The 18,671-nt window shown below is 37.8% G+C and overlaps 1 protein-coding gene across 1 annotated transcript in view; it reads right to left on the bottom strand.

Annotated features, from left to right (window-relative positions):
• Positions 1-16,218, bottom strand: part of LOC116488050 (follicle-stimulating hormone receptor-like) — an 83,915-nt gene extending 67,697 nt beyond the window's left edge. The window contains 1 exon segment of the mRNA XM_032185345.1: positions 16,014-16,218. Coding sequence (XP_032041236.1) covers positions 16,014-16,198 — 185 coding nt within the window. The 5' untranslated portion in view covers positions 16,199-16,218.
• Positions 16,219-18,671: the final 2,453 nt, after the last annotated feature.

Below are 18,671 nucleotides of genomic sequence, written 5' to 3'. Positions count from 1 at the left end.
TCAGACTGCTCAGAGCAGCCTGATCTGGAGCAGCATAGCACTTAAGGTTTATGTTTCTTGAGATTTGGTTTTAATAAATATAATCAATAGCTCAAATTGTGATGAAGGACAAAAGCACAGATCAAATCGATCTAAGCAGTAGCTTAACGTTATAAGCCAAGGGGTGTCTTTTCTTGTCTAAATGAGGCTGTAAAACAAACAAACAAAAAACACTGTAAAAACAAAAAAACAAAAGACTGCTTTTCTTCCCCATTCAGTACAGTTTTCTTAATAAAATTAAGCCAAGTCCAAACTACCAGTCCTGAATGTATTTAATCAGATACAGTATAACGGAATTTTTTTTTTTTTTTGCATACCACATGACACCTTAGAAGTGTGAGAGTAATGCCCAGTACAGATAACCTTCACTAACTCTCATTCATACTCTCATTAAAAAGCTGCCATTGGTTACATGGGTTTGGTGCCCACATACAGAACATAAGACTCTTTTTCATTGCTGTGGCTGAATCACAGATAAACAGCTAAAGGGTAATAATAACCTTATTATAACTGAGTACGTGCCAGATGTACTACTGAAAGTCATTCACATACTCTAGTGATGAGCATGGTTCAGAAGTGATCCAGAATAGCCTCACACCTCGTTAATAAATATTCAGAATTTTTAATCTTCAAGGAGATAATACTGGCCATCTGACAGAAAATTCAGTTTAGATCCATAAGCGTTTTTTATTACATTTTCATTGCAGTAGATTTCATAATGTTTCATAGCAAGCAGTGCCCTTGCAGAAGACACAGAACTTCCTTGGCCAAAGAAGTCAGAAGTTGACTGCAACTCTCACAAAATAAACAAAATACCAATTATGATTCAACTGTAGTATAAGTTATTTTCTATTCAATTGGGAAGAATTGATTTTCCCAGCAGTGTCACTTACACTGAAATGATTATTGGACATAAAACAACTTAAGAAAATGATCGGAAAACAAATTAGATGGGCTGCAGATCACTGGCTTATCTTGACTGCTCACCTTGAAGACAGAGTTAAGGAAACATAATATACAGTACTTGATATCAGGATATGTGAAATCTCTGCTCTCCTTACACCCCCTGACATTTCATATTAAAATTTCAAAACAGAAACAAACATTTCCATCAGGGATAAAGCATGAGGCAGCACATCTTGCCACTCCAAAGACATATGCTTAATTAAAAGCAACGATAATTTGCTGTGACATAAGATAATTAAAGAAGTAAAAATTGTATAATAACTTTTCTCTGTCTAATGCTCTCATTTTTATATACACATCTATTCATGAGTAGTATGAGAAAAATGTTGCCAAGGCTCCTTGGCTTTTATCAGCTGACATTTTAGTACTGATGACCAAGTTTTAAAGCAATGCAGTAAAAGACCAGACCCAATATTCTTGCACAATCCAATGGAAATCAATAGGAATTCTTCCACTGATTTTTCAATGTGTATTGGATAGACCTTTTATCACATGCATAAGCCCAAATAATGGGAACAGAGGTTAAACTAATCAGGAACATAATGATAATCTTTCTATGCAGAGATGGAATCGTCCTGATCAGAGTTTGTAACAAAAAAAAAAGAGTTGGCCTCACATTCTTCTCCAGTGACATCTACAATCAGCAAATGTACTGTACATTAAGTGCTGCACATCTTATCTAGCTGATAGAATCCGCTGCAAGAGACTTGGTTAACTATGTTTGGTTTTGCTTTAGGGCCAGTAAAAATGACAGTCAGTGTCACTACTGAACCTGAAACGTCATTGTAAAGTTTCACATTTACCATTGCAGAATCTTTACCTACATACAGCTTTGTTTCAAAGGCCTGTATCATTACTTTAAGATCTCTTCTAATTATAGGTTCCTTGCAGGATCTCCATTTTTTTCCCTCTATCTTACATGGTAAAAGGTCCCTTACATTTTAAAAAAAAGTTTAAGTTAAGTTCTTGCAAAAAAAAAAAAAAAAAAAAAAAAAAAAAAAAAAAAAAAAAAAGAGACAATGAATGGTTATTGGTGTTACTAGCTTTCTGAGAAAACGTACCACTAATTTATACCCTTTGAGCTGTTGGGTTAGATGTAGCACTTGGTAAATGATCAGTATTTCTGTTTATTTCATCTCACCATGCAAGCACTTTTTTTTTTCTTTTTCTTTTCTTCCTTATTTAAGGTAATATTTACATCTATTCTTGCAAATAGATTGAGGAATAGCTAGCATGATCTTGGTCATTTTCTACCACTTTCTTAGTGATGAGAAAATGAACATTTGCTCTGAGTTTGACAGTTGTAAAGGACATCTATTTCCTGGGCTTTGTTTATTAGACTCTACTATTGAAAAGATTATTTAATGCTGCTTTTGGCAAAAGTCACGGTTTGTATAAGATATAATTCACCAAATCAATATTTAGGGTCTGTATATTAAGTTACAAGAGAACAAATAATACATAAAGAAAGTACAGAAAGACACAACTAACTTATTATCTGCCTTTGTGTATGTCTTTTGATTTTCCTGCCTCCTTCATTCAAGGGTAATTACCTGAAACGCACAGGTGTTTCAGATGCTTATTCATTTATTTGGCATAAGTAGCCTCTGACATAGTGAGTATGGCTATTTTAGCATTAGGATGGCAGGAATTGGTCTGACTCCTTCTTTTACCCAGAAATTATTTTCAGCTACCACTTTTTCAATAAGATCCATGGACTTTTCTTTTTAAATAAACAAGAGGGAATAACATTTGGATGAACATGCAAACCAAGCATAATTTGGAAGTATGCTGTTAGGCATGCTAACACAGAAGCAGGGTCATTGGATTCTGTGGCAGCAGCTATGAAATATGATGCTGTTGGAAGGGCTCAGTGCAACAGAAACTCCTACAATGATGTTATACTTAATGCCAAAGGTGAAATTTAGGCCTCCATCTATTCTAGGTGCACTGTCTTTAGTCTTTGGAGTGTTTTAAGAAAAGCAGTTGACATCACATTGAAGATTAAAGCTTCTGGATCTTGTGGGTTTCTAAGGTTGAAAGCCCACATGAATTCATAGAGTTTGGACCCACGAAATACTGAGTATTTCTATTCAAGATAAGCTAAAGCCCAGAGATGTTGTTCATAAAAGTAGGATACCAGCATAAAGTGCTTTACAGAAATGTATACATTCCTTTATAGAGAACAGCAGCCTGCTAGCCCTTCAAAAGCAAAGGTTAGCAAGCTTTCTGAGGAACACAAAATCTTCAGGTAGGTGCAAGCAGGAACTTCTGAAGCAACCCCTGCCTCATTCCCTATTTTAGCTGATAATCACAACTACATTTCTTCAGCCTGGAGGACACCAAGCTGATGAATCTATGCCTAGAACCAAGGCCGCCTCTTGGCAGCCTGACACAGACAAAAAAAAAAAAAAAAAAAAAAAAGCCTTGAACAAAGAGCCACATTCCCTGTTTTCTAGTACCATACAGCACTTCATCCAGACAGTTCATACTTATGACAGACAAACAAAATGGCAAGCAGCAGTTGCTGCAAGTCCACAGCCCTGAATCTACAAGGCTGTCCCTGCCAGACCAGGACACCGGTATGCCCAAGGGAAAGTACTCTTTGACAGGTGCTTCATTGAGACTCATATCTCAATGTCCAGGCTGTACAGTCTTCCTGTAAAGTCCTAGAAGAATGCACTCTGAATTCTATGGTTTCAGCCACAACAATATAACATTGCAAAAACATACATAAAAACGAAGGAAGACAAAGTAATCTTATTTGCAACATTAATACTATGTACCTTTTAAAAAAATATATCCTGTAAATTTATTCATGTATTTATGAAGGGCTATAGCTAAGAAACTGCACAAAGATAGTAGCTAAACTCATAATGGATGAAAACCTGTCAATTAGTACTCTGTATGCAGACATAATGAGTTTTGAGAAAGGCTGTAGAAGTTGTTCACCTCAATTTTATTAAAGCATTTGAAGCTGTCTCCCACAGCATTCTCCTGCAGAAGGTGGCTTAGGGAGGTGTACAGTTCACTGGGTGAAGGACTGGCTGGATGGCCAGGCTCAAAGATTCATAATGAGTAGAGTTCAACCCAGTTGAAGGCCAGTCACAAGAGGCATTCCCCAGGGCTCAGTCTTGCAGCCAGTTTTGTTTATCGTTTTTATCCGTGATCTGGATGAAGGGATTGAGTACTAAGTCTGCAAACGACAACAGGCTGGGTGGGAGCATTGATCTACATGAGGGTAGGAAGGCTCTGCAGAGGGATCTGAATAGGCTAGATCAATGGGCTGAGCCTGATCAGATGAAATTCAACAAGGCTAAATGCTGGGTGCTGCACTTGAGTCATAACAAACCCAGGCACTGGTATGGGCCTGGGGAAGAGTGGGTGAAAAGTAACCCAGCAGAAGAGCATCTCAGGGTGTTGGTCAACAGCCAGATGAACATGAGCCAGCAGTATGCCCAGCTGGCCAAGAAGGCCAGTGCCATCCTGGCTTGCATCAGAAATGGTGTGGCCAGAAGGACTATGGAAGTGATCGTCCTCTGTACTCAGCACTGGTGAGACCACATCTCGAGTACTGTGCTCATCTTTGGGCCACTCACTACAAGAAAGATACTGAGTTGCTGGAATGCTTTCAGAGAAGAGCAATGAAGCTGGGGAAAGGACTAGAAAGTATGAGGACATGAGAAGTGGCTGAGGGAACTGGGATTGTTTAATCTGGACAAAGAAATCTGATGGCAGACCCCATCGCTCCCTATAACTACCTGAAAGGAGGTTCTAGTAAGGTGGGTGGGTGTCGGTCTCTTCTCAGATGACAAGTAATAGGATGTGAGGCAATGACTTTGAGTGAGGGGATGTTTAGATTAGATGTCAGGAAGAATTTCTTCAAAGCGGGGTGGTCAAGCATTGGAATGGGCTGCCCAGGGAAGTGGTGGCATCGCCATCCCTGGAGGTATTCAAGAGATGTATGGACATAGGACTAAGGGATGTGGCTTAATGATGGGACACAGTAATTTAGGTTGATGTCTGGACTTGATGATCTTGAAGGTCTTCTCCAACCTAAATGGTTCTATAACAGATCCAACAATTATCTGTAACTGAAATGCTCACAAAAATCTCTACCTCAGCTGTCTTAGAATTAGACTGTAGCACTACTGTGCAATGCTGCTCTTCTAGTGAAGTGACAGAAACTGATACAAGGAAAGCACACAAGAAATTGGAAAATGTAATGATGCACTGGTAGCATGTCAGTATAAATACATTTGAGGAAAAAAACCCGCTGAAATTGTATATACATTGCTTGAACATTATGACTCCTTATTTAGGAGATCCAAAACAGCAGGCCTGCATTTCATGCTGCTGAGCACAGTCTTTATGATAAGAAATATTTATCAGAAAGTAATATGAATGTGCAAAAGTTATTTTTATTTTTTATTTTTGAGTAAGGGAATACATTGTCATAAGAGTATGGTCTGGTGAATAAGATCCTGAAGGGGCTGTAGTCCCAGCTACACAACTTATTTGTTACCCTGCACTTTTGGGAAACTACTTCTCCTTTGTATCTTACAGCTTTACCACTTCTGAAATGGATAAAATTATATTCACCTACTTATCAAGAATGTTGTGAAATATGTTACTAATTATAGCAAACTTTGTGAGCCCTAAGAAAGTCTTCTCATCTCCATATGGCCTATTAAAACAATTAAAACCCTCATTAATAACTTAAAATATATTTTAACTTCTATATATATATTTCATTTGTGCTTTCAACAACTCTTTATTTTTCCCTGGAGTGGTTTCCTGTGCAGTGCAAAAGCACAAAGTCCTGAATCTGCAAATACATACAGATGGGTAGTTTTGCACCTGTGATTTGTCCCACTGGAACGCCACAGAGCTGCTTGGGCAAGCAATTAGGATGTGTACAAATATTTGTGGACTCAAACTCTACATTTTCTTGTAAGGTATTCCCTCTCAGGGGCCACTAATAGTGATTTCAAAGTGCTGAAGAACAAGGTCTGGGCTTCATCTGCCATAGCAACAATACTGCAAATAGGAAATTTATAACTCCTGGGATTCAGATACAGTGAACGTTTCCCCAAACCAGTAATTCCACCCAGAGAGAGTTGTTGTTCTGTTGGGGCATGTCTTGTTTTGCTGTCATTTTCTGACTCAGTCTGTACTTCTTTTATGACTCTCCACTTTCCAAGAAAGAAAAGAAAACAATTTCCATAGTAGCTCTGTTGGCCAAAGAAAACTTAAGGGATGAGGCAAGTTTTTTTAGCATCAGCCCTCTACCTTCCAACAGTAATGGGGAGTTGGGGGATTTATAGCCCCTCTTCTCACACATAGTTTGCTCAGAAATTTCCACGTCTGTAAATATTCCAGCTGCGAGACAAGGCTCGTCTAAGAAAAGACTTCGGCATTGATTATTTCTCAGTAGTTAACAAGGAAAAAATGCATTTGGCTGATCTGTGCTCATTTTCTGCAGCTGTGAGGAGACTGTAGATGCTAGACTGAGCAGCATGGGCAGTAACTTCTACTGCTGGAGCTAAGTTTGTTGTCTTGCCTGGATGAGTGTCTGTGGCTCTCATATATGCAAGTACTTGCCATGCCATTCGACATAGGCTCTGTCCTCAAACATGTTTACTGTGCTACAAAAGTAAATAGCCAAATATATTCATCGCATGCAGTGATGTAATGAAATCAAAGCTGAAACAAAGTTAGCACAGAAATCCACACTTCTCAAAGCCCAGAGTTGGCAAGAGTGTTACATCGGGGATCATTTCTAAGCATGAGGCATAGCACAGAATATAAAACCACTGAAAGTCTTTCCAGAAGGTTCGTAAAGAAAACCACTAGAACTCCTAGCCTGCCTGTGTGACAATGCTCTTTAATGAAGAAAAACAAACCCAAATAAATACACATCACTTTTTCCCACTTCCTCTTCCAATCTTCAGGGTAATTCCTATTCTTCATTTTTTTTCCCTGTATGAAGTGAGTGGCCTGCTGGTAATTTATGTATAAATTAAATCTTACGTTTCTGACTCACACAAGCAATCCCACCCATTTTGAAAAGTCATCTCAGAACAGGGAAAGCAAGATTTGTCCTATACCTACTGAAATGTTTTAGTTACAACCTAAGCTTGGTAGAGACTGGTCAGCTCTAAGAGACTGATGAGAAATTATTTAAAATATATCTGTTTGAACGACAGTCTATGACTAGAACTAGTGCTAATTTTTCAAATAATATAAATGTTATGAGAAGTAGGTGCTCAAACCATTATGTCAATATGCTGCAAGCTGACAATTTTGCTTATGGAACATTAACAGTTAAAATTGTGGAGTGGTTTGTCCCTGCTTATGAACTTTCTGTGTAAATTGGGCTCTCCCCAAGCCTTCTGCATTCCACTAATATTTCTCCATTAATTTGTTCTTGGGTGCTACTTCCCTTTCATGCCTCTGCTAACCACAAGCTTTCTATAGGAAGGGAACCTGGAATATCAATTGGTCAGAAATGCAAACAAAAATTTCTTTGTGCTTTACTTAATATAACAGTTCAAATCGGTATGAATCTAAATTCATGACTTCCACAGTCCCCTTTCAAATGAAAAAAAGTCCACTGAGCATCGTTTCAACATATGCTCCCTCCTTACTCTATTCTCAAACAAGAGATTAATCAAGCACAGAAAACTTGGAATTTCTCCTCCACCCCAAGTTTATGCACATTGTGTTTTTGGAAAACCACTGAAGAGTCACAGGTTACTTACAAATAACTATTCACAAAATAGTTCCAAGTAACTGGCTATATTTGAGCAAAGCATCATATCAGAAATCACAACTTCATGTGTGCTATGGGGAAACTTTAAGTAAGTAGGAACATTACTAGGGCTGTCTGGCAAAGACTTTCCTGAAACAGGATTTCCAGGCTATTTTCCATGCTAACATGCTGACTAGCAACCACATTCTTGTGCAGATAAGAGGGTGTACAGAGGGGAAAGTTTCAGCTCACAGCTCACCCAGCAGCTACAAGTTCAAAGTCCAGGCTGCCCTGACTATATCAAGTTTTGAATGTGTTACAGTCAAAGATAGAGAATTATTTAACCAGTCCAGGCAAAGACACAGGCTCAGAAAGCTCACAAGTTATGGAAATATACTTACGGAAAACAAAGATTAGTTCATGCTCAGTTGGGTTGAAGGCTGTTTTCATTTCATGCAGAAATATATCTCCCTTTGCATGTAATAAATCTGCAAATTCTCCTCTAGTTAACTATGAAAAAATACATTGAAATGGCCTGATAAGGTAATGAGAGATAAGAAGCATCCATATCTTTCAGGCTGAGCTCCTGAAGCGCATAAGGATGTTTGAAGGAAAACATTAAGCAAAGCAAACAAATCACATGCTTTTCTAACCTTAGATGACAAAAATCAAGGAAGCTGCACCTGAATAAAGGCAGCAATTGGGCTCCTTATTATAGCTTACACAAGGCAATTAGAAGAAATAATTTTCTATACTTTTATATGAAACCCAGGCTTGACTCTGACCCATAATTTGATATAAGCTTCATTTTAATGACTTAAATTTCACTGCTAATAAGTGCAGTCTAATCAAACTACAGGCAGAGACTGTGAAATAATTTACAAGTTTTATCTGGAAAGGTCAAGGTCTTAAACAAAGAAAAGTGACTTTTCCTACCAAAGTGCTTGTCCTTCACAGTGCAAAACTAATACACCATTATGAAAAATGATACTTGTCTTTTGTGCCAAGTAAATCTTGTTTACCAAATACACACACAAATAACTGCCAGTCCACTGCCACCAAAATGAACAACCAGTGCCTGACAGAGGTCCTCATTGCCAGACCACTAAAATGAACTCGGTTCTTTCCACTGAAGTTAATGAAGCTATGACAATTTAAATTAGCTGTGAACCTACCCCAATTATCTTTTAGCTTGCTTTCACAAGGACACTCAGGAAAAGTTAAGCAGAACTAAAGTAAAAAGCTGTCAAGTTAGAAGAGATTGTCTGAAGTATGTTGAACTTTGCATGGATTTCTTCCATTCCTCAGTTAGGTGTCTGACAGGTTTATTTTTCTTTGCTATGCTAGATAATTTGGTTTGGCTTCAGAGGACCCCTTCCTGTATACAAACTGCAGGCACTTAGAGCAGCTATCCCCTCCAGGACAGTATATTCACTTGAGATCTTAAATATGACCATTCATTCTGTTCTGGCTCTTATCCGCTCTCTTTCTTGTTCTCTTTCTTCTTTTTAAGCTCTCCATGTACCTAATATTTTCAGTGATGATCCCAGGCCAATGAGAACCCCTTTGGCATGGGGGAGGACAAACATGCATCCTTCTGCATCCACCTCAGCATAAATAGCCTGAGGCCCCTATGAAAGGAATGGGAGGGTAATTTAGCTAAGCTGAACAACTACAACAGAAACACAGAATCATCTGAGAAGCATGTCCTTCAAACTCATAAAAACACTTAAAAACTTCATCCTAGAGCTCTCCCACCCAGTAATATTTATACACAGGTATCAATAAGATTCTGGGCCAGAGAATCTTGGTATCACAGGATGGGATGTGACATGAAACTAACAGATTTCAATATTAGGAAAGAGAAAGCAACAAGGTCTAAAAAAATCAGTGTTTCAATTCTGGGCAGTGAAAACCAATGAGTTGTGAGAAGGCATAGAAAGGGGAGTAAATGAAGCTAGGAAATCATTTATATGATTGAAGAGTTTAGTGAGGCATACCGTTTAGAGCAAAGGAAAATTAACTGCTGCAGGACACTAGTGAATTCAAGATTCCTCAAGTCTGTTTTTTGATTCATATTCTTATCAGAAGGATAAAAGGTTGAGCTCCATTCTCCATTGCAATGCCCCCTGAGCTTAACAACTTCTCCGTTTTAACCACATTTTAGTTTGAAAACTACTTATTTCTGATCTTACCAGGACTTTTCTCTCTTGCTGTGCCTCTGTGCTAAACCTTGGTGCTTACCAGCTTGCATCTTATAAATCACATTACTGCCAGGCTCTCCTAGGTTATAATTAAATGAGACAAGATTTGAATGGGGAGGCACCCAAGATAAAGATATCCTATTCCAGACAAGAGAAGAAAATGAAACAGCTACAAATGATTTGTTTAATCCTCCAAACACTTTAGAAAACATTGATAATAAACTCATTCAATAAGCAAGTTACGATTCTTTGTAAGTAGAAGTGAAGTAGGTTGTATCAAAAATGTCTGACTTGAAGACTGTACACAGAGCTGACAAGACTCTTTCTATCTGCTATCAGACATTTGGGAAGTGACCTGAGCCCAGTTCTTTTTGTGCTTGGGACAGTCTTTGAGCTAATGTAAAAACAAGCATATACTTCATTACCCAATCTTTATACAAATCTTTGATTCTGAATATCACTTATACTGTAAATATTTTTATCTTCCTCATTAACACAAAAAGACACAGGAAGAACAGAAATGTCCCACATCAGTGAAGTCCCAAACAAAATATTTCTCTCCTCAGTTTCATAGCTTGCAAGAATTACTTGCCTTTTTATCAATTACGAAATTCAGAGATCAGTGCTTCTGTAACTTCTGTTTCCTAAACTGGAATGTTTTTAAACATCCTATAACGAGCACTTCCATTTGACAGTTACAGTTTATGACTTCAGTGCTTCAGAATAGTAAGTAAAATAGTGAAGACTGAAGCTACTGGTTTGGTTGGAGGAGAGCTGAAACACCTTCTGTCCTAGGGACACCTGTTTGCATAGACAAGCATCTCCAAAAATGCAATGGGAGTGGAGATGCTCCAGACAGACTAGGATGCCAGTTTATGCCTCATGGGGAACCAGCTCTGTTTTCTATGTGCATGTGCAAGACAGAGACTACTAGGAAAGTCAGTATTTGTACAGCAGAAGTCAATTGGTAGCTGACTCCAGTGTCACAGGCCTTGTTACCCTCTCAGTGCCCTGTGAAAGCAAAAATCAAGTCTTGTCCTTCACTGTGTTTCCCCGGAAAGAGCTTACTGATTTAACAAGTCATATACATGTCATTGCATTTTAAGTGAATGCACTTTCATTTCAAAGATACATTACATGAATATGAATCATTTCAAAGATACGTGCACACACCGATCCATCTTCAGACTAGATCATATATCTCAGTCACTGTAAGTCAGGTGAAAGTCACACATATGTATTTATTGCCACAGTACAATGAGTAATCCAGCAGAGTGGGTTGCAGCACAAAGCCCCTCGTATTGCACACAGTGCACTGCCTCATCTTAAAATGCTTCTAAAGCTGTAGAAGCTGGATGTTTCTATAGAGATATACACTTGGCGATTTATACTAGCTGAGGATCTGCCCTGCAGAGTTTATTATCCTTCTTTAGTGTCACTTCCTTCCTTGGGCTTTTCTTTATTCTCTGTTATGCTCTGCTTATTTCTTTTTATCCTCACAGTGAAAATGTCAAATACAGAATCCAACATAAGCATTGGACCTCTCAGGCAATATACAGCCAGCGATCATACACCAAGTTCTATAGCTTTCTGCTTCAAAGTATGAACTGGTCATAAATTTGAAAAGAGAAGAATTTAACACTACAGACTTTTTTTTTTCTTTTTTTTTTTCTTTTTTCCCTACACTGATAGCAGAAGCAATGCTGCTTAAAAGGGAAAAAAGAGTCTTAGATAGCATGCAATATACTCTGAATGTGCTCTGCAGTGCAAATATTTTCCATCCCTTTCTGATAATGCACGGATTTATTGATTAACTATATAATTAACTACTGTAACATAAGTATTTGACAGCTTCATGGGTCTTCATTTCATTAGCTTGTCTTCATCACCCTGTCTGTCTTATATTAAGGTTAGTACTCCAGTATAAACACCTGAGTAAGAGCTGTAATTGCTTGCAGGTTTCAATGTGCTTTCAACTGTATGTGTGAAAGCATAAAAAATTCTAATTGCAGCTGTCTTTGACAGCGTTGCAGCTACTGTTCACATCATTTGTAGCTTGTGTCTCGGGGAAGCGCATCTGACTCATTTAGTTCATAACAAAGAACTTGCTATTTCAAGGCAGCCACTGTTCTAGTGGGCAGACATCTACCCAGCCTTGACTTGATAGTCTAAAATAAATATCCTTGAGCAGTTGTACAAAAACACCTATGCAAAGGGCAAGAAAAAATACCACTGTTTATAGTTTGCAGATTCTTGGGAGAAAATCTTCTGCATAACATACATCTAAACTGCTCCATCAATGGCTGAACTGGTTAGTGAAGCTGGTGAAGGTATTGTAAAATACCTTCCATATGACCATACACCATATGACCAGTCCTAGGCCTTATTTGTTTTACCTGCAATTTTCCTCTCTCTCAGGCAGCATTTGGATGGGTGCAAAATGATTGACCATTTCTGTTGTCAATTATTTCAGTCACCTTATTTGCTTCTTTCCAAAACTGGCACCATTCTCCTGCTGAAGCCTCTGGCTTGCTAACACTTTAAACTATTGCTCACAAGGGAACTTTTAATTATCTGAGTGACATATTTGCAAGCTTTCTTTGAGTAGCCTCCATTCTCAAGAGATGTTTCTTATAACATCTCCATGGTGTTGAATACAGGGAAGCAGAAGGTATTTACTGGTCCACATCTCCCTGCTGCTGTGGGCTGCTTCACTTTTGTATCAGCTAAGGAGAATTAATTGTCAAAACAGCAACCTTTAGGAGCAGCAGCAAATCAGGAAATTAAATGAGTTGGAGACAGTTTCTCTTTATAATGAAAGCAGTATGACCAAATTTGATTTCATAGCACTTTTTTATAATAGCATTAATTACAGGATGCAGATAAAACACTGATATTGATATTTGTCTCACTAATAACTCTGCCAACTGCAAGTAGAATTGGACCATGCAGCCTTTTCCCACTTCCCTTACAAAGCTGCCTTGTACTGATGTTTTATTTTGTCAAAGAGGTATATTATACTGCCCACATGAGTGCCCCTAACTGCTGTGTACTGCTCCCTGTTTCCCTGGGGTAAGAATGGTTTAAGGCTCTTCTCAGATGAGAAACCCAAAAGCAAGAAAGGGTGCTGTAAGAGATGAGTAAGCTTTTCCTGGCATTTCTAGTTGATTCCCAGTTGAAATTTATACATTTCTGCTTAAAGTACTTTGCTAAGTCTTAGGAAAGATCCCTTCTATTCTGAGAACAAGTTATTTTTGTTTACGTTACTTTCTCTAGTTAAGATCTCCAATGACTAAATAAAATCTCAGTGAATAAGAATGGACTGCTAAGATTAACACTGACTCCTAAAAACTGTTTTAAATCTTCAAGGACTGAACTGCCATAATTAGTTGAACCCTCCTCCCCCCATGGTGATTAATAATACACTGACACAAATGATCCTAAGCTTTCCATCTCAACTTTTGGCCTCCTTTTTCTTGTGACTTGTCTCCAGTACTTTAAGTCACAGACATATGAATTTCTCACAGTCATTTCAGTACCTACTTCTATCAAACCCCTCTTCCCTTTGTGCCACCCTTGCCAAAGCAGGGGCTGATCCAGTCAGGAGCAGAGCCCCAGCTCTTGTATCAAGAGTGTGAACTTTGCGCTGCTGTACAGCATACAGCTGGTGGTTCTGTGAGGACAATGTTTTTATACTGAGATTTTTTACTGAGTAACATAGTACTTAGTAATGCCACATACACGGTCCCAACTTAAACATCTTTAGTGAAACAGAAACACACAGAAACAGAAGTGCTTGAGACTTATTCTGTTCCCTCTCCAATGCTTTCATTGGCATGTTTTTCATCATTTAAATGGCACTAGGGTAGCTTAGGAAAGCTGTCTAGACCACCTTCTCATAGAAGGTGAAGAGCTTCAAGAATGCTGACTAACACAGACACACACACGTATGTCTAACCATAAACCATATCCAGCACATTCAGAATGAGTTCTTAAGTGAAAAAAGCACCTTGCAGGAGCTGTACTTGGCAGGGAGAAATCTGTGCGCATGTCCTACAGAGGATCCTTAGATGCCACTGCCATTTACACTCACGTTGCTACACTGGTTTTAAAACCCTTTTGACTCCTTGAGGTGTTTGGAAGAAACATGAAGAGATCTTATTCTCTGCTACCAACAGTGCATTTGCAACAGCATCTGGAGTGGCAAAGTCTGTTTCAGTCAGCTGAAACAACCCACTGGGTACTCAGTTTAGGAAAACACCTTTCCAGAAAACCCTTTTAACCTTGAATGGGGATCTAAGGTTTATCTGTCACTTTAAAACTCCTCAGCTAATGCATCTGTTTTTTTGCCACATTAGCACTAGAATCTACAGAGTTTTCACGGACAAATTCTTAAGGTATACTAAAATTAATTCCAGGGCTATAGTGATTTGACAGGACAAAAATTGCCCCCTGAGGAAACAAAAGTTGGTGTAAATGGGAAGAGAGTCAAGTCAAGAGATTCAAACTGCAATATTTATACAACACTGCAAGAAGAAAGAATTCAGCTGCTGTTTACAGTCACATCATGTTGTAGTCAGCCTGTCTCAGGGAACACACAGTTGTGCCAAAGAACCAGCACATTAGCAACATGAAAAAACCCTAGAGAAGTTAACAAGAATCTACTGGAAACAAACCCCATTTTACTAGCAGGTGTTTTTGGTGATTTAAAATTCTACTTTGCAAAAATAAAGTGGTTTTTTTTTTTTTTTTTTTTTTTTTTTTTTTTTTTTTTTTAAATCCCTGGAAGGCAACCCTTACCTGTCTAATCTAATGAAACAATCAAAGCAAAATTAAACAAAATTAGCAGTGTGTGCCTGGAGCACAATTTACCCAAGATTTAGATGACACAAATTACAGATGGATTATTTTTTCCCTCTAGTTGAGAGAATGATTTAAACTTTTACTGACCTTATGTGGTTAATTCAGGCATTTTTCTCAAGTTTTCACCACAGCCTGCTTATTCAGTGAGCATAATGACTACTCCTTCTGAATGAAACAAAACTTCTGTGCTAGGAAAACTGTGGGACGTTAACCAAGGATATATATGGTCTGTAAGGTCAGGATACGGACATATTTATAGAGACATATTTTTCAGCCAGGGACATATAATTCCTCCTTGTGTCCTCCCTCCAAACTTGCCTCTCTAGTTATTAATAAAAGGGTTTACCAATGATGACTCCTTTCATTTTTTTTGTGTTAGGTCCTAATGATGCCAGACACCTGTGGGTGTAGGCAATGGGCAATATAAATTGCTTTAAAAAAAAAAAAAGAAAAAAGAAAACAATCATTTGCACAGTTATGTGCTTGACATTGCACGAGTTTTCTTGCTGGCCTGTTCTAGTGACACAGAAAACAGCTGCCATACAATATTCTTCATGTTACTTTATGGAAAGCAAAAAGAAGCTTTAAGATAAAAAAAAAAATCTTCTCTGAGTAGCGCAATATTGTATCTTTACAAGGTTCACTCTCTTCAACTCAGTCATGCTGCTCCTCTGATAGAGGAGAGTCACTCTCTGAACCTCATTGCAGCCCCTTCTTTAATGCCTTCATGATTTCCAAAAAAAAAAACAATAAACTACTTCTTGCCAAATAAGCCCAAAGCTTCTGAAAGCTCCTCCAGCACAGACAGAAATGCTCACCAAGTTTTTTGGGGCAGACAAGTTGTACTATGTGCTTTGACAATGTGAGAGTAAGCTGTAAAGAAAGCTTAGACTTAATACTTCAAGTTACTGTTACAGTACCAAGGAATCCTGTTTAAAATGTACTCTGCACTTTGCATTATACCATATTGCATCTTTTCTTAACAGAGATTTTAAAGTGAGCACGATAAGAGTGAGGGAGAGGAGCTTCAAGCCATAATTAAGTGAGTGTCAGAGGAAGCTCTGTGCCTTTCCAACAGCTGGAGTAAATTTCCCCAGTGATCCCTCCAAACCCGATCCTTGGCAGCAGTTTATTTTGAAAGCCAGCAAGAAGGCTGCTACTCACAACCCTTCCCTCTCCCCACTTACAGTTCAGTGGCATTGGTGGGGATGTCCCGAGGAAGCTGGACCACCTTGCTCTCCTGACAGATGAAAATCCTGCCTGCACAGTGGCACATGTGGTGCTGGCAGCTGGAGCAGCTTGCCAGGAGAATCAGTGAGCATGTGAGAACCAAGAACATCTCTGTCTTCACATCTGCCCCCTTATCCTCCATCTAGAAGGAAGGAGTGTGAAGACCTCACGATGCAACTCAGAGAGACTCCCTGCGTCAAAGATCCGCCCTAAAAGCTGAGACGAAGCACGTGACTTGTAGGGGAGGCCTTCTAAGCAAGTTTCACTTCATTGCCAGAAATCCTTTATTGACTTGCTGTGGGATGGACGAGAAGTGATGGCTTTCCATAATAAAGTTCTATTATAATATTTTTGTAATATTTATTTTATAATATTACTTTCTATTTTAAGTGTCATTGAAATCACAGCCCCAGAGTGCTTTTGAGCACTGCATATCTACACTGGGAAAAGGGGCCTTCCATCTCAGCTATGTTTTTTTGTATGTTTTACTTGGTAAGGACAGGAAACAAAAAAGTTTTTCATGTCCTAGATTCTAGGCACTGTTGCCACGGAAGGAGAGGTACTATTTGTTGCTTCCCTTCATGGATCCAAGAGTCCACTGCTTTTACGTTGCTCCTAGGTTAAATATATACATATGGTGTGTATTTGTATTTTATAAAGTATATAATCAATTTGATTAAAAGCTATATAACACTGAATGCTAGAGCTAAATAACACACCTTTATTTTTAACTGTGATTATTCTACATGCACTTTCTGATTCTTTTCCTTTCTTCCTTGGCACCTTCTAAATGAACACAGAGAGAGAAGAAAATGCCACAACCCAAGTGGTCCCTGGAGACCAGTTAAACCTAATGTCATCATCTGGAAAATTAACAGATTTGAGACACAACAGGAGGAAACTAGCTTCAAGAAAATAATCATAAGGCCTGGACACAGAATCCCATCTTTTGAGACCTTATCTATTTACCTTGTTGAATGAGTAAAATTATCTTTCTTGTTACAAATATTAATCCTTGTGGAAGGGACCTTACTAACTCTTTCCTGTCTCTGTCATTCTGCTACTAGTCTGTCATCTGGAACCAGGATTTGTCTAGAAGACACTTGAAATGAGAGTTTAGTAGAGATACATAAGTTTTTTGTTTGTTTGTTGAGTCTGTAAATGGCTATTTCAGACAACCCACAGCTGTTAAGTTGCTTGCCTGATAAGGTAAACTCAGTAGATGGATTTCCATGGTGTGTTAACTTGCTGTAAATTGGACTCACACTCAGTTATTCAGATTGCTTGTAAAGATTGTAATCTTGTTATAAAAGTAGCTGTTAAATAATTTTTTTTTTTTTTCCTCTCCCCCCCCCCCCAATTCCTCCATAATCAAAAATGTAGGTAAAGCTAACGAGACACAAGGAGAGCATCTTTTTCTCTATAAGGAGCTGATAGAAAAACTTCCACCATTCTCACCTTTAAAATAAGTACCAAAAATTACATATTTCTGAGTGGGGTTTAATTCAGTTTAAAAAATAACTCAACTAATTATTTAAGTTAACTTAACTGTTACCATAATTTTACCAAATATTTGCTGTTTTCCCCCAGTCACCCAAGCCTACTCAGGATGAGAAGAGTGATATTTACACAGAAAAAGTTATTAAAAAAATAATGACAATCTCTTTCTAACAATGGTAGGCTTGTAACGAATTGTAAGAGCATTAAATTAGCTATATATGTAAAATAGAGTCCATTTTGTTAAGCCATCTTAAGTAAGTGTCATGAGAATCAGAGTGATTGCTAAAAAAAAAATGATTTTTTCCTTGTTCTTTTCATATATAAGTATATGAAATATAGAATATATAGAACAGAACCACAGAATCATCTAGGTTGGAAAAGACTTTTATATACATATTGTTTCCTTTGAAATATCTTAGACCTACAAGATCTTCTTTAATGAGCAAAACTTTTACTTTCCTTCATGTTCAATGGGATGAAAACTGCAGGAGTAAGTTTTATGGTCAAACAAATTCCAATTTAGTGAAAAAAAAGAGCTGCATTCCACTGAAAGATGAACAACTAACTAGACCCTTCATGATTTAAGTGAATGCCAGGAAGACAACTTATACTAGGTTTTCTGTTTGTTTGTTTGTTTTTTTTTTTCAATAGCAAATCTTCATTTTTGCAGCTACAGACTGAAAGTCAGCTGAAAAAAAAAAAGAAGAAAAAAAAAAACACGAAAAAAAAAAAAAAAAAGAAAACCCACCAAAAATGAGACCTCAGTAATATACAGGGCACATTTTCATTTGTTTACAAATGAGTGTAAGCCATATCTCTTCATTCTGAAATACATCAGTATAAATGGTCATGTTATACTGATGAAATGGATAGTAATATTTATAATAAAGTTTAAAAAGTGGTAACATTCTCCGAATGTCAAAATAAATAGGACAAATGTGAAGACATAGCAATTTGATTAACTTTGGGTTTCATATATCAAACTACAAAATTTGTTGCAGATCACAGTAACAATTTTTCTATATGCACAAGTCAGGAGATTAAAAAATATCACTAGGGATATTTTCAGTTATTAATGACTTTCAAAATTATGCCAAGTGTGCTTTATTTTAAAA

This window comes from Aythya fuligula, chromosome 3 (genome assembly GCF_009819795.1).
Source record: "Aythya fuligula isolate bAytFul2 chromosome 3, bAytFul2.pri, whole genome shotgun sequence".
Taxonomy (NCBI): Eukaryota; Metazoa; Chordata; class Aves; order Anseriformes; family Anatidae; genus Aythya; species Aythya fuligula.
Note: the sequence above shows the minus strand (reverse complement) of the source record. Positions and strands in the feature narration are given on the sequence as shown.